This window comes from Chaetura pelagica, unplaced genomic scaffold (genome assembly GCF_000747805.2).
Source record: "Chaetura pelagica isolate M959 unplaced genomic scaffold, ChaPel_1.0 scaffold56, whole genome shotgun sequence".
Classification (NCBI taxonomy): domain Eukaryota; kingdom Metazoa; phylum Chordata; class Aves; order Apodiformes; family Apodidae; genus Chaetura; species Chaetura pelagica.
The window spans coordinates 185,501-199,571 of record NW_009953792.1 but is presented as its reverse complement, the minus strand read 5'-3'; the positions used below and the strand labels follow the sequence as shown (position 1 = coordinate 199,571).

The 14,071-nt window shown below is 42.1% G+C and overlaps 1 protein-coding gene across 1 annotated transcript; it reads left to right on the top strand.

Annotated features, from left to right (window-relative positions):
* Window positions 1–13: 13 nt before the first annotated feature.
* AQP11 (aquaporin 11) lies at window positions 14–12,826 on the top strand. Its single transcript, XM_010001056.1, is given in 4 exon segments — window positions 14–118; window positions 121–499; window positions 6,452–6,568; window positions 12,774–12,826. Coding segments are annotated over 4 exon segments (654 nt in total).
* The last annotated feature ends 1,245 nt before the right edge of the window (window positions 12,827–14,071 follow it).

Here is a 14,071-nt window from a genome sequence, read left to right as displayed (position 1 = left end):
GGGAGCTCCAGCCATGTCGGGGGGCGGTGTGGGCACCTCCCTGCTGCTGCTGGGGGGCATCGTGCTGTGCGTGGGGCTTTCCCGCAGCCTGACCCGCCGCCGGCTGCGCTCCCCCCCCCCCCTCCCTACGGCTTCACCGTCTTGCACGGTTTGACCTTGCCCGGCAGCGCCTGCAACCCCTGCGGGACTTTGCAGCCCATGTGGGGCGGGGGGATCCCCCTGGGGATGGGGGGGGTGAAGATCTGCGCCCAGTTCCTGGCGGCAGGGCTCGCCAGGCTCTTCATGAGCTTCGTCTGGAGCCTGGAGATGGCTGAGCCGCATTTCGGGGCGCTGTCCCAAGGCTGCAGCCACCCCATGAGGACCTCGGAGCTGCAGGCGTTCTGCATCGAGCTGCTCTTCTCCGTCGTGTTCCAGCTGACGGCCCTGCGGGTGGAGAGAGTCAGCCCCAAATACAAGGTCCACCTGGTGGCTCTTCTCATCACCATGCTGGTGTATGCAGGTCAGTCGATTGATTTTTTTTTTTTTTCCCTCTGCTCAGCCGCAACAAAAGTTGTCACGGAAGGGTTGTTTTGGTCGTGTTTTATGCAAAGATGCAGGCTATATTTTTTCTTGGAGTAGGAAAAAACAACACGTCAAAGGCAAGTCTTTGGTCCTGCATCTGCTGAGCTCATTTGGAGATGATGTAAAGCTTGTCAGGTTAGATCCCAGGCAGGTGTGGGGTCAAGAATGAAAACAGTTAGGAATTTAAAATTGTATCACAAGGAAAGAGCGTTAAGAGTTTCACAGAAGACTGTTAAAATAGGGAAGGGTCATTTCTAATCTGACTGTGTCAGCACAAGAAAGATATTGACTTGTTGGAAAGGATCCAGAGAAGGGCCCCGGAGATGCTGGGAGGGCTGGAGCAGCTCTGGTGTGAAGACAGGCGGGGAGAGTTGGGGTGTTCAGCCTGGAGAAGAGAAGGCTCCAGGGAGACCTGAGAGCAGCTTCCAGTGCCTGAAGGGGCTCCAGGAAAGCTGGGGAGGGACTTGGGACCAGAGAAGGCAGTGATAGGACAAGGGGTGATGGTTTTGAACTGAGGGGAGATTTAGGTCAGGTATTAGGAAGAAATTCTTGACTGTGAGGGTGGTGAGGAGCTGGGATGGGTTGCCCAGGGAGGTTGTTGGTGCCCCATCCCTGGAGGTTTTTAAGGCCAGGTTGGATGAGGTTTTGTGCAGCCTGGTCTAGTGGTTCCCTGCTCATGGCAGGGGGGTTGGAACTGGATGATCTTTAAGGTCCCTTCCAACCTTAATGATTCTATGTGATAGGTTTCATATAGTGTGCTCTGATTTCTAAGTGGCATTGGGAGAGAACACCACTGCCTGCATCAGGGAAGAAATGCTGATTGTACAGACCAGTAAAATAGAAGCTCTGCACTGAAATAATGCATAATTCATATCAGTGCAGTTTATTTAACTATGTTAAATCCTCAGATCAGAAGCAGGAGTGAAGTGTAGGAAAAAACACCCCACCACCTCAGGATCCCACACGAAGGCCTATGGGGAGCAAGGGCTTGTTTATGCACGTCTAGTCTGTCCTGAAAGGCCCCATAGGTACCAGGGATGGATGCTTTAAAACTCCCACTGCTTGTTGCCAGCCCTGGGAGCCTTTCTGCAGACAGGCAGCTGTTGCTGTCTTGATTAAACCTGCTTTGCCCAGCTCTTTAACCAGGAGTTTAAAGCAACAGCAATTACAAGCTCTTAATCCACTGCAACGTGGGAGTGGAAGACAGTTTGCTATCAAAAATAGTTCTGCAAACTGGGCCACAAAGCAGTGAAAGGAGAATCATGGGAAGAGCAAAGAGGCAAAGTAGCTGAGGAATGGTTATTTGTAGAACCTATGCCAATAAAATTGTACCTCATGAAACCAAATGTAAAAAAAAAAGAAGTTAGGTGCCTTTTGTATTATTTACAAGAATCTCCTGTCTCTGTAATGCTCTGTGTGGCTGTGTCCTTGCTCCTGCCTGATTGTCACCTCATGCTTCCCAGAGCTGGGACAGTGTCACCTGCACAGCTTCTCTGGACCAGTGGGAATGCAGAGGTGAGGGGAGTCAGTCTGGCCTTCTTTCTGCTGAGTGTGGATGCTCCCTCTTGTCCCCAGTGAAGTGCCAGAGCTATGTCACTTGAGGACTGCCCCTGCAGTGGGTTGTACTGGGAAGGAGATTCAGTAGTTTGGGGTACAGGGAGGTGAGAGAGAGGTGGTTACAGAACTGCTTGTTTGTGCTACAGCCCCACTGCAGAGACAGTCATCTAGGAAATGATCAAATCCATCAATGAGAGAGCAAGATCACTCATATTTCCAAATATCTGGAATATCATTGATGTCTTGTCCAAAAGGTTTAACTGTATCAGGCTATCTAAAATAATAGCATACAGAATAAAATACAGTTGAATTTTCAGATGTATTAATGAAAAAACCTTTCCTCATTATGTTTAGCTGAAATGAGCTAATATCTGAAAGACTAAAAGAAGCCTGTAGAGAATTTTGAGAATTAAATTAGCAATGTGAACTGGTTTCTAAAATTAATTTTTGAAGGCAGAAGCAAGGTGTAAAGGCATTCTAGCACATAAGATCTATTTCTGAAGTGCTCAGTGGAAGTGTAGCCAAAGATTATCCTCCCTCTTCTATGAGCATAGAAAGCTGGATTCCTGATTCCTAACATTTCTTTCCTGCTTAACAAATAGTCACATAAAATAATCCGTGTCACGTTGCCTTTCTCTTTGCCACTTCCTACAAAGAATTGGTGCCCACTGTCACTGGCCAGGCTGGCCTCACATCTAGCAGAAGAAGGCTGTGTGCCAAGCCCCTTCCTTGCCAGAAACTTGGACTTGTGATGACCATCCAGTGCAATCCATCTGGAGGTGCTTCTAGGAAACATCAGACCTGCTGCACCCAGGCCTCTTTGACACACGCATCTTGTGCTGTGGTGTCTGCACAACACCCTGTGCTACTGGGATGTTTCACTTGCCATTTCTTTTAATCTAGAATCAAGTCTGTAAAAATATATATAGATATATGTGCCAGGGAGCAGATCCTGAACTTAGTTTTATTGCCTACTTAGTGGAAAATGTAATTCTTTCTTGTTCACTCTTGCTCCAGGCTTCCTAAGGTTTGCACTCTTTGCTGCACACTCAGGTTTGAAAGGAGAGAAGTGCTGTCCTCCCCCATAAGCCCAGTGTTTACTGTGCACTCCTAAGGTGTGGATTGAAGCCTCCTGAAGTAGGGGAGGGTGGCAAACCCAAGATTCCCTATCACTGAGCAGTTACACAACAAGCGTGGGAGCAGGCTGCTGCCTGATGAGGTATTAGGAAGAAATTATTTCCTGTGAGGGTGGTGAGACTCTGGCCCAGGTTGCCCAGAGAAGCTGTGGCTGCCCCATCCCTGGCAGTGTTGAAGGGCAGGTTGGATGGGGCTTGGAGCAACCTGGGCTGGTGGGAGGTGTCCCTGCCCATGCAGGGGGGTTGGAACTGGATGATCCTGAATGTCCCTTCCAACCCAGACAGTTCTGTGATTCTGTGATGAAGTCACAGGCTTGGTCTGTAACATCTTGTTCAGTGGAGGATTAGACAGATACAGGTAGGACACCATTCTCCAGCATATCCTCCCTTCTCCAACCCCCTCCATTTTGAGGGTGGCTGATCAGGACCCCCCTCCCCACAGCCCCCTGTCAGCACACCAGGCAGCTGAGGCAACGGAGAAGGGGCCTGGTGGGAGGACACACAACCTGTGTCTTGGTGCAGATACACAACTCACAGTCTATCCTGTGGGTCTCGTGCTGCCCTGTCTGTTCCACCTCCAGTTTGTGAAACGATGCTTCTGCACCCTGTAGGAAGAGTGACTTCCAAATCCAATGTTATGGCTCGTGGCCTCCAGGAGGCCAAGTTCTTGTCTACAGGCTTTGAAGACAAGCAGATGCTTAACTTAGCTGGGCTGGATCCTTCTCAGCAAATCTGCACCTCTTCATTAACTGTTTATAAGGAACTTGGGTGCTTCTTTAACAGGAATGGGATCTTCTTCCTTGCCCAGCACCACAGAGCTGGGCAACCAGTGCAAATTTAGGCTAAGCAATTCTAGTTTAGGCAAACTGGCAACACTCTTCCTTTTTCCTACAAGAATAGCAAATAGTTTAGAATATTTAATGAATAATGGGTTTTTTTCAAAGATGAATTTGACAGATAGAGTGTTCTAGCTAGGAACTAAGAAAGGTGCATTCAATTTTCAAAATATACCTCTCTAAATGTATTGATACAGAGCTCAAATACATTAAATTGTGTTTGTATGGCTAAGTTAAATGTTGACAAGTCACTGTTGTGACCTACCCCATAAAAAGTACTTAGATAGGCCATGCAACTTACTGCATAAAATAAAGACTATAAATAAGTATTTTCAAAATTACCTGTCCCTTTAGTTTTTCTTCTACTTTTTCATAGTTAAAAATATTTGGATTTACACACAGACTTAGACCACATTTTTATAATAGTGGAAATTGTACACAAAAGCTTAATTGAAGGAAGAAGAGAATACTATGTCTTTGCAGAGTAAAGAAATGATTGAGAAGCTAAGGCTGCAGACCATACAAATGTTGGTAAAGAATATTTTTAGTTATTTCCTTTGGGAAAATATTTAATTAGGGGAATTAAAAATAGACCTTTGAGGGCTTTTTCATTTACAGGCAATATGAAAAAGAAGTCAGAATTGTGTGAAATCAGTTAGATGTTTCTGAGCCTAACATATCAAGGTGAAAATGACATCTTTTCAATTCCAGATTTCTTCCTAATTTTAGCTTTGCCTTTAGTCATTTCAAAAATTAACATTTCTTTCTCATACATTGTGTGGAGCACACATTACTTCACCTTTTTATGTGTACAATAGCAAAGATGTTACACTTCTTTTGCCATAAAATAATTTCTCTTGTCTGATACACAGACTGAGTTGCTTAATAAGTATTTTTAAATAAGATTATACCAGTAGTCCTGGCCTATGGTTGATAGTCAAATAGTTATTACTAATGAAGAAATACAGGAGTTACATCTCTGTCTAATGTATAATGTTCAGAAACAACAACATGAGAGTGAAATTCAACTCTTAAATGTGTGTTTGTGGATGTAGAAGCAGAAGCAGTGAATTCATAAATAGGTCAAAGCAAAGTAAATTATTGTAGATGGCCTTCCTGGAAACAGTGGAAGTTGTTAACGTGTCTGTGTGGAGAAAAACACTGCACAGTAATTCTGAGTTGCCATGGAGAAAAAGTATAAAATCAGAGTAAATTGAGTAGGTCAACAGAGATGAAAACCTTTCCGTACTGTAATCATGGGGAGAGAAGTAATGAGTTTATAGAAAGAGAAACCCAGGGAAATGGCAAAGACCTTACTGATACTTTGAGTAAATGATCTTATGTTTGTAAGAAATGAGAATTACAGCACCAGGAAATTTGTACAAAGAATGAGGTCATAGCTCATGCTCCTTATTTGGGAACATCAAGAATAATCTTTCAGCAACTACACAGACATAATTATATAATATTTTATGGGAACAGTTTAATAGATAAAACAGACATGGGTGTGTAGTAACTCACAGTACAGAAATACAGATCAATTTGTAATCAGGAATGCTTTTTGTGCAGGATTGCAATGAGAGGAACAACACCTGTCAGAATTAAAGACACTTGCCTCCAGGTTCATCTGCAGTTTAATTTCAGTTTAGTCTTCACAATGTATTATGTTCAGGTCAAGTTGTTGAGGGAATGTTCAGGCAACTTCCTTCACATGTGAAGTCAGAGGCAAGGAAAGATGCTTGGCTTCTTTAAGCTTCCTTTTTCAAGACAGTGGAGTGGTGTTTGCTTTTATTTTCTTCTAACAACATATAGAACGATTGAGAAGGCTTTTCCCACCATTATTAGCATATTTTAATCTTAATTTCTATAAATTTATATGATATTAGTGTCACAGAGGTCAGCATAGCAAGAACAGCCCTTAACAGTTTTTTTTCCATGATCTTGCATTTGTGCTACATGTGACATGGAGATGTAATGAAAACTCAGGATTTGTTTACTAATATTTGTGTAATTTCTGCCCCTTCTAAAAGTGTGATACAGACTATTAATAAAACAGCTTACAGTTTTATCAGTAGAAACATTCAACATAAGCCAAACCCATTTCTTCACAGAGTATTTGCTAGAAAGAGTTAAAGTTTATAGCCTACACTTCAAATATTTGAAAGCATTTTATAAAACACTTAAACATATCCTTGGATAAATAACTTCAGAAGAGTTGATCTGGCCCAAAAAGTTGTTGCTAACTCATTTTATTGCAGGGTGCACATTTCTTGTACCATCCTGTACATGCATTTCAATATTGATTTAAAAGAAGTATTAAGTAAGGTGGTTTGATTTCACATTGTTTGTATTTTATTGCAGGTGGTAATCTCACAGGAGCAATATTTAACCCAGCATTGGCTTCTTCATTACATCCAAATTGTTTCTATGAACAATTTTTTAGCTACTCACTGGTATACTGGATAGCACCATCCTTAGGTAAGTTCTTAATATTGGATGTATTTGAGAAGGTTTTATTTAGTATATGGTTAAAAAAAAAAACCCACCAGGAAATGGGTGCTCTTTATTTGATAGTCTGCTTAAAATCCAGAAAATAGTAAATTGCAACTTATCTGTACAAGTCATTAAAATGAGGGCTTTGTTTTGCAAATGTAGGCTGTGTGTATTAAACCTGTTTAATGCTCTGTAACACTGTTTTGTGAATCAGGCATCTAATACTGAGTTTTAAACACCAGTTTATTTACAGTCACAACGTAGTATCTACTGGTTTGATCAGTTTAGTTTAAGAAGCAACCATGTTAGGTTATCTAAGTGCTTCATTTAGATGTCATGTTCAAAGTCTAAGGACTTTTAGGATACTTTGAGAGAGAAATTGTACCTACCAAAAAACCACAAGAGCCCAAGTCTAAATGAAAAAAGGTTAGTGCTTAGGTTAGGGTTAACTAGTTAAGTTATAAACTAACAGCTGTTTATTCTGAAGCGTGATCCATTCAAAGCTGCCTGTTGTTGGGGACTTCAGGCCTAGGTAGGAAAATCCATGCTGTTTGAGGGATGTGGCAAATTCTCTCACTGACAAAGGGGCTCACTTGGAGATTCTAGTAGAATATTAAGGAGAAGAGGCTACATGGTTAAGTTCAAAAAGAGAAACATACTGGTTTCTCTCTTGCTTTGTGACAGGAAAACTTGGGGATCTTGGAGATCTTGGGGATGATTAATTAAAATAACCAAACCACAGGTTTTAGAACAAGTGCTTCAAATATGCTTTCTTAATTATTACTATTATAATTTCAAGTCTTTTTCATCTCTATAGAGTGCAAATTTTGCAATTCCTATTGTATGTTCCCCCCCCAGTGACTCTTGGAAACTCTGATTTTAGTCCAGGAATATTAGTAAATTGATTTTTTCTGACTTCAATTACAGTTTTAATTTGGAAGCTGTTGATTTTAACTTCTAGTTGTGTGCAGATGAAAATGCTCCACGTGACACTTGGAGCTGTTGATTTACAGGCAGTCCCTACAAATCTTCAGCTTTCTGCTTAGAGGGTACACAGAGAACAGGCTGCTAATCCCGAACTCTTTCCTCACTGTTAATCCTATTAGAAGGTACAACAGCAACGAAGGTACAACAGCACATGAAACAGAAAACATCTCACAGGGCTCCAGTCGTAACAAATTACTTTGTTTTCTGGTTTGAGGTCATGTCTGTGCATGTTCTACCTGCACTGACTCTTAAGTCAGTCAAAAATGGAATCAGGTTTTTTAGTCTAACTAAAATTAACTTTAATACAATTTTGTTACATTTGCTGTCCAAACAGGATGGCTGAACAACAGAGTCATCTTGCTAAAAGGCCATGCACTGTTCCAGTGAGCAGTTAATGAAAGCTGTTGAGCATCATCAGCTCACCAGGCTGATGAGTTGATTAAATATCATTGGTATTTCTCAGCATTGAAGTTTAGCTTTCTGGTAAATTAACTGATCTAAACTTTATAACCACTTTGAGATTTTCCAGGTTGGAAAGACTTAGGACTTAATGTTTTGGCAAGTGGTGGAAAGAAACAGGAGACATTCTGAAACACTCTCTTCTGCTTATTTAGCAAGACGCACCCTGCAGAACTGCTCTGCCTTCAGGTGGTTTCAGCTTGAGTAAGAAAATCAGCAGATGTTAACACAACTGGGACCAGGGCTTGAGCAATTTTGAATGGGATTAGGGACTAATGTTGCATTTCTGTGAAAATTCATAAGCAGCAGTTGATGAGACAGTTTTATTTGAAAACCAAATTCATGAATACAGGAGTGGAGATCTACAAATCCATAAAATTCATCTGAAAAGAACCTCTTAGCAGAATCATAAAAGCAGATTATGAGGGAAGGGATATTTTAAATGTAGTTGTATAAATTACTTTCAGAATCCATGTGCCAGCAGAAATACTGATTCAGACTTCCTAGAAACTGTCAGAGTCATTTGCTAATTTGATGTCTCACTTTCCCAGCAGCAGCATCTTAAATGGTTAAATTACTTGGGTCTTATTTGGGGGTACCTTTAGGAGTCTAAAACCACTAAACTGATAGGGGGTTTGTTAGGGGTTTTTTTGTGATTTGCTGTAATAATTACCAGCTGCAGAATCATGGACTAGCACACCATGAAACTTCAAATAGCCTGTGCCAAGTGCAATATGATCTCATTTCTGGGCACTGCAAATACCCGTGAGGACAAGGAGACTGAGCCCATTCAGTATGTAACAGGTACCCTGATCCAGCCAGAAGTCAGCTCTTAACCATGAACTTTAAAGGAGTTTTCTTAGACAGGACACTTAAAACAAGGGGAAGATTGATTATTTCTCACAAGAGGAGCAGGAAGTGGAAGTTTTCTTTTAGGATAAACCAATCTACTGGTGGTTTATGGTTTTTCTTTAATATCATCTTGGAACTGTAGTTAAAAACTCATTTTTCAAAAAGGCTTCACTGACATTTCAGTGAAGGTGATTCTCCAGTAGCATTAAAACAGCCAGTTCCTGTAGTAAATATACATGTCAGCAAGTGTTTATGACTTGGCTTAGGCAGGCCTAAATTCTGTGCTGTGAACACAGAATCCCTAACAGTGGAACAAAGATAGTTTCTGTTTTACTGCCAAAGGAATTCATCTTAGTTGTCCAGGCATGATTATAACCATTAGTAATGATGGGGACCCAGCTAATGCTTCTTTTAGTACCAGGGAGATGGCAGCTATGAATGGGAGAGTTGGTGACAAGATACTGGACTTGAGGGCAATAAAAGGGGGATGCTCTTTGCTGGCCAGGTGCCAGCTTAGCACCCTGAGAGGGTTCTAAAGCTGTAGAAACAGAATCAATGCCCACTTCTTCAGATCAGCTTTACCAGAAAGACTTAACACTGTTCCTTAGAAGAAAACATGGTGGGGTTTTTTTGCAATCAGAATAGACAGTAAGTGCCAAAAAAAGTTGCTTAGCAGTAGATGTAAATGAAGGAGGTAAGCAAGGGAGAAGACCACTGGTGAAACTTCAATCTTTCTACTCAGAGGAGAGGATACTCAGAGGTTTCCATCAAGTTCAGTACACTTAAGCATGGAATTTAGCAAAGAAACAAGAACTGCAAGTCCATGTGCAGTGCTGTGGTCAGCATCTCAGGGTAGCAAAGGAGGGTTTCAACAACTAGCAGAAATCTTCTGCTCCCAGACCCTGGTCCTCTTAGGGGTTTTTAACTATGCAGACATCACCTGACAGAGCAAAACTCTTCTGCAGTGAGTGAATGCAATCCAAGAAGTTCCTAGAAAACTGTCACCAATCAAGACTACTTCAAATACTAAAGGGCCAGTGAGTGGTAATCCTGTACTTGACCTGCTCACCAACAGGGAAGAACTGGTGGTGAACAAGGCCCCTTGGGTTGTAATCCTCACAAGAGGGCAGAGTCCAGAGGAAGACTGGGAAGGTAAACAGCAGAGCTCTTTGGACCTTGGACTTCAGAAGCACAAAATGCTGATGATTTAGGAATTGCTAGGTCAGTAGTAATTCCCCTGGAAAAGCTGCCACAAATGGGGCAAGTATCCCATGGAGAGGCAGTTTTTCAAAAAAGCTCACTGAGAGCTTGGTGACATTACCCTGTGCAGGAATAATCTGTTGTGTAGTTAGGCTGGGTATTTTAGACAGAGAGCCTTTCCCTGCTAGCTAGACAAGAAGCTTCCCTATGAACAAAGGAGAGCATGTCAGAAGTAGCAACAGGGACAGGCAGCAAAGGAGGAGTATAAAAGCTTTGTCCACGTACTTAGGAATAGAATCAGGAATGCTAAAGCTCAGCTGAAGCTAAGACTAGGGACACAGAGGGTTACAAATACAGTAACCACAAAAAAAGTCTAAGAGAAAATCCAGGTCTGTTAGTGGATGGGGAGGGGGACAAACCAGTGATGGGTGACATGGAAAAGGCTGAAGTACACTGCGTTTGTTTTTTTTTTTCCCCTCCCTCAGTGTTCCCAAGCAAAGTTTGCTTTTAAACCTCTGTGTAAAGCAGTAAAGTTTTGGAAAGGAGGCAATAAATAGTGAAGGAGCAACATGGAAGGCACTACAGAGAAGGTGGTTGAATGTAAAAGTGCTGGGTCTACTGGGATTCACCTTAAAATGCAGGTAGAGTTGGCAGGTTATTTGTTGTCTATAATTGATGGGAAGCTACAGCAGTTGGAAGAGCTTCCTGACAATTGGAAATGTGCTAATACTCTGCCTATGTTTCAGGAAGAGAAGCCAGGGAACTATAAGCTAATGGGTGTTACATCAGTCACTGTGAAGATGGTGGAGTATCTCATCTTGGAATCCATTTCCAACCATGTAAAAGCTGCAGAGGTAATCAGGAGCAGTCAGATTTAGTGAGGGCAATCCATGCTTGCCCAGCGTGATGGTCTCCCATGAGGAAATGACTGGCTATGGGAGTGAGGGAGGGGGCAGTGGAGGTAGGACACCATTTTATTAAGGCTTTTGACACCATCTCTTGGTTCAGAGTCAAAGAAATAGGGGTTGCACAAATAGACTGTTAGAGAGGGAAGATTTAGGTTAGGTATTAGGAAGAAATTCTTCACTCTAAAGGTGCTGAGGAACTGGGATCGGTTGCCCAGGGAGGTTGTTGATGCCCCATCCCTGGAGGTTTTTAAGGCCAGGTTGGACAAGGTTTTGTGCAACCTGCTCTAGTGGTTCCCTGCTCATGGCAGGGGGGCTGGAACTTGATGATCTTTGAGGTTCTTTCCAACCTTAATGATTATATAATTATATGAAATAAAAATTGGCCAAACCACTGACCTGAAAAATTAATAATCAAAGGGTTGACATCTGTTTGATGACCAGTAACATGCAGAGTATCTGGGTGCCAGTCTTGGGAGTTGCTACTCCTCAGTATGTTCAACAGTGACCTGAATGTGAGTTTGTCCACAACAGCTTGTTCTCTCTGCCAACAACACAAACCACATAATTTGAAGAACTGGCACCAGCAGAACTGAGGACATTGTCTTCCTCTACTCAGTGCTTGCGAGGTGCCCTCAGGAACGTGTCCAGCTGGGAGTCCCCCAGATCAAGAGGAACATGGAGAAAATAAAGGGTCCAGTCAGTGGAGGGCTACCAAAATGGTGAAGGGCCTGGAGGACCTGATCTGTGAGGGGAGGTTGAGAGAACTGGACTTGTTTAGGCTGATGAAGATGAGGAGGAAAGGGTGTTTTTAAGGGCAGTCAACAGTTACTTGAAACGTAGTTACAAGAATGACAGATGAACTGTTTTCATTGGCAGACAATATAACAGCAGCAAGGGCACAGGTTGTGGCATGGGAAGGTCAGATTTAGACTCTAAGAAAATCTTTAGGAGAAGGGTGCAGTAATGCTGAAACAAGTTATCTGGAGAAGTGCTACAGTTTCCATATGTAGAGGCTTTTGGAACACTCACAGGCAATAGCTCTGCACCCAGTGAGAGACTGGACTAGAGATAATCCCCTCAATAAACATTTCTGTGATCTAGGAAGATCCATAAATTACAATCTATGGGTGAGGGACACTGACAGACCAGAATCCTCTTCATTTCTGAAACAGAATACACTTTTTATTTTCCAGGATAAAAGCAAAGCTGCTCTTAATATACTGCATTTAGGTGCCTTTCTTGGGAAGAACCTACAATCTCTTAACTTTCTAGCTTAGGGTTCATTCTGCAGCTGAAATGATCTTCCAAAAAAACCCCATGATCCTATACCTGCTGCCCAGTGCAGTTCCCAAACACACTGTTGGCAAACTCAGCCTTACCCTGTTGGCTGAGGAGTGGGGGTTTTTAGCTGCTGGTTCAGCCATTGACAAATCCAGCTCCACAGAAGGCCCCACACAGCAACAGGGAAGTGCACGAGTTGGATTCACCTGGTCAGGCTGCTCTGCCTTTGGCTTGGTTTGAGCAGAATGAAAATACTAAACATCCAAAGAATAATAATATTATCAACTCAGAAGGATCACTTGCATGGTCTTTCTTTGTGAAAAAGGTTGTGTTTACAGAAAGTAGTGACTGCTCTGGCCCTTCCAACAGAGAATTCCACTCACCTGCATGTTAAGACACCCAAACACCTGAACATAATGTTTATTCCCAGTACCACATCCTTCTCAAATGCATTTAAATAAAGGTCCTTTCTGTAATTTCTCTTTACAAATTATTTATTGTAGGTACAATACTTGTGGCTTTTCTATGGGATGAAATCCTTCCTCGGATATCCTGAGACCTCTGCCATCTAGCAGGACAACGTGACAAAAGACTTTCAACATCTGCAGCCATGAAACTTGCAGAAAACTCTTGGACATCGACTTCCACGTCACCTTTCAGTTGTATTTTCAGGTTTTGTGGTTGAAATATTTGACTTACAACTTCGTACTTAACTAGGGGTTTTTGTAACAGCACACTGGATTTTGGGAATACCTGTCAACATTTTTTGGTTAAGCCATATGAATGTGAAGGACTGCTGAAAACAGCAACACTTTGTCACTTTAACCATAAGTGCCATTTGCTGACCTTGATTACAACAACATGCAAAACTTAATTTTTTAAGAGTCCTTTCAAGGTTTTTCTTGGATTTCTTCCCCTAGAAGGCACCTGCAAAAAAAAAGGAGCTGAAGATTTCATTCTTATAGTGACCTCATCATGTTCCTACTTGCACTAGATCTTATGTCAGAGAGCAAGAAAAGGCCCCACGACTCCCTAGAAGAGGCTCTACAACTTTGTTCTAGAGGTGCCCTGCACCAAAAGTTACAGTCTGTAGGACCAGCCTTGTTTTAATAATACCTGAGTGCAGGTAAGTAACCCCCTACTTCCCTTTGGGAAGGCTGTGCCCCATTCTGTCCCACTACAGGCTGTTGAATGTTTATCTTGGTTGGAAGGAGCAGTAATAAAGTACCATAAAATTCTCTAGACACTCACATAAAAGGGCATTTTAGGCAAAAAAACCCAACCAACAGCACTACTTTATCTGAGATGATTGCTGCCTCTTCACATAGTAAATGGACACAGTACACAGGGATGAATCATGTGGAACTTAATTTGTCCTTGATTTTATGTAACTTATCAGATATTTTTCTTCAACTAAATGAATTTGCAATATGAGAGAATAATAAAAGAGCTTAAAACCACAGGAAAGCTACATCCCCCAAATGGGCACAAACACACCCTTTACAGCCTCAACTGAGAACACCACCAATAGGTACCATCCTCTGCAGTTGTTTCTAGCATGAGATTTCTTCTTCTGGATGCCTCTTAAATTTTTTTATATGCCAAGGTATATTTTTCATATGTAAGATTAAATTCAGTTTTTCACTCTGTAGTTACTGGGTTTGAGAGGCAGTTACAAGTCCTACAAAGATACCAGTAGTAGGCCCCTGTATTCATTACCTAATTCACCTTGCAGACCATGTTTGAAGAGGAAGGGAAGGAATCAGACAGGGTTTGGGGTTTTTTCCACAGTAAAATTATG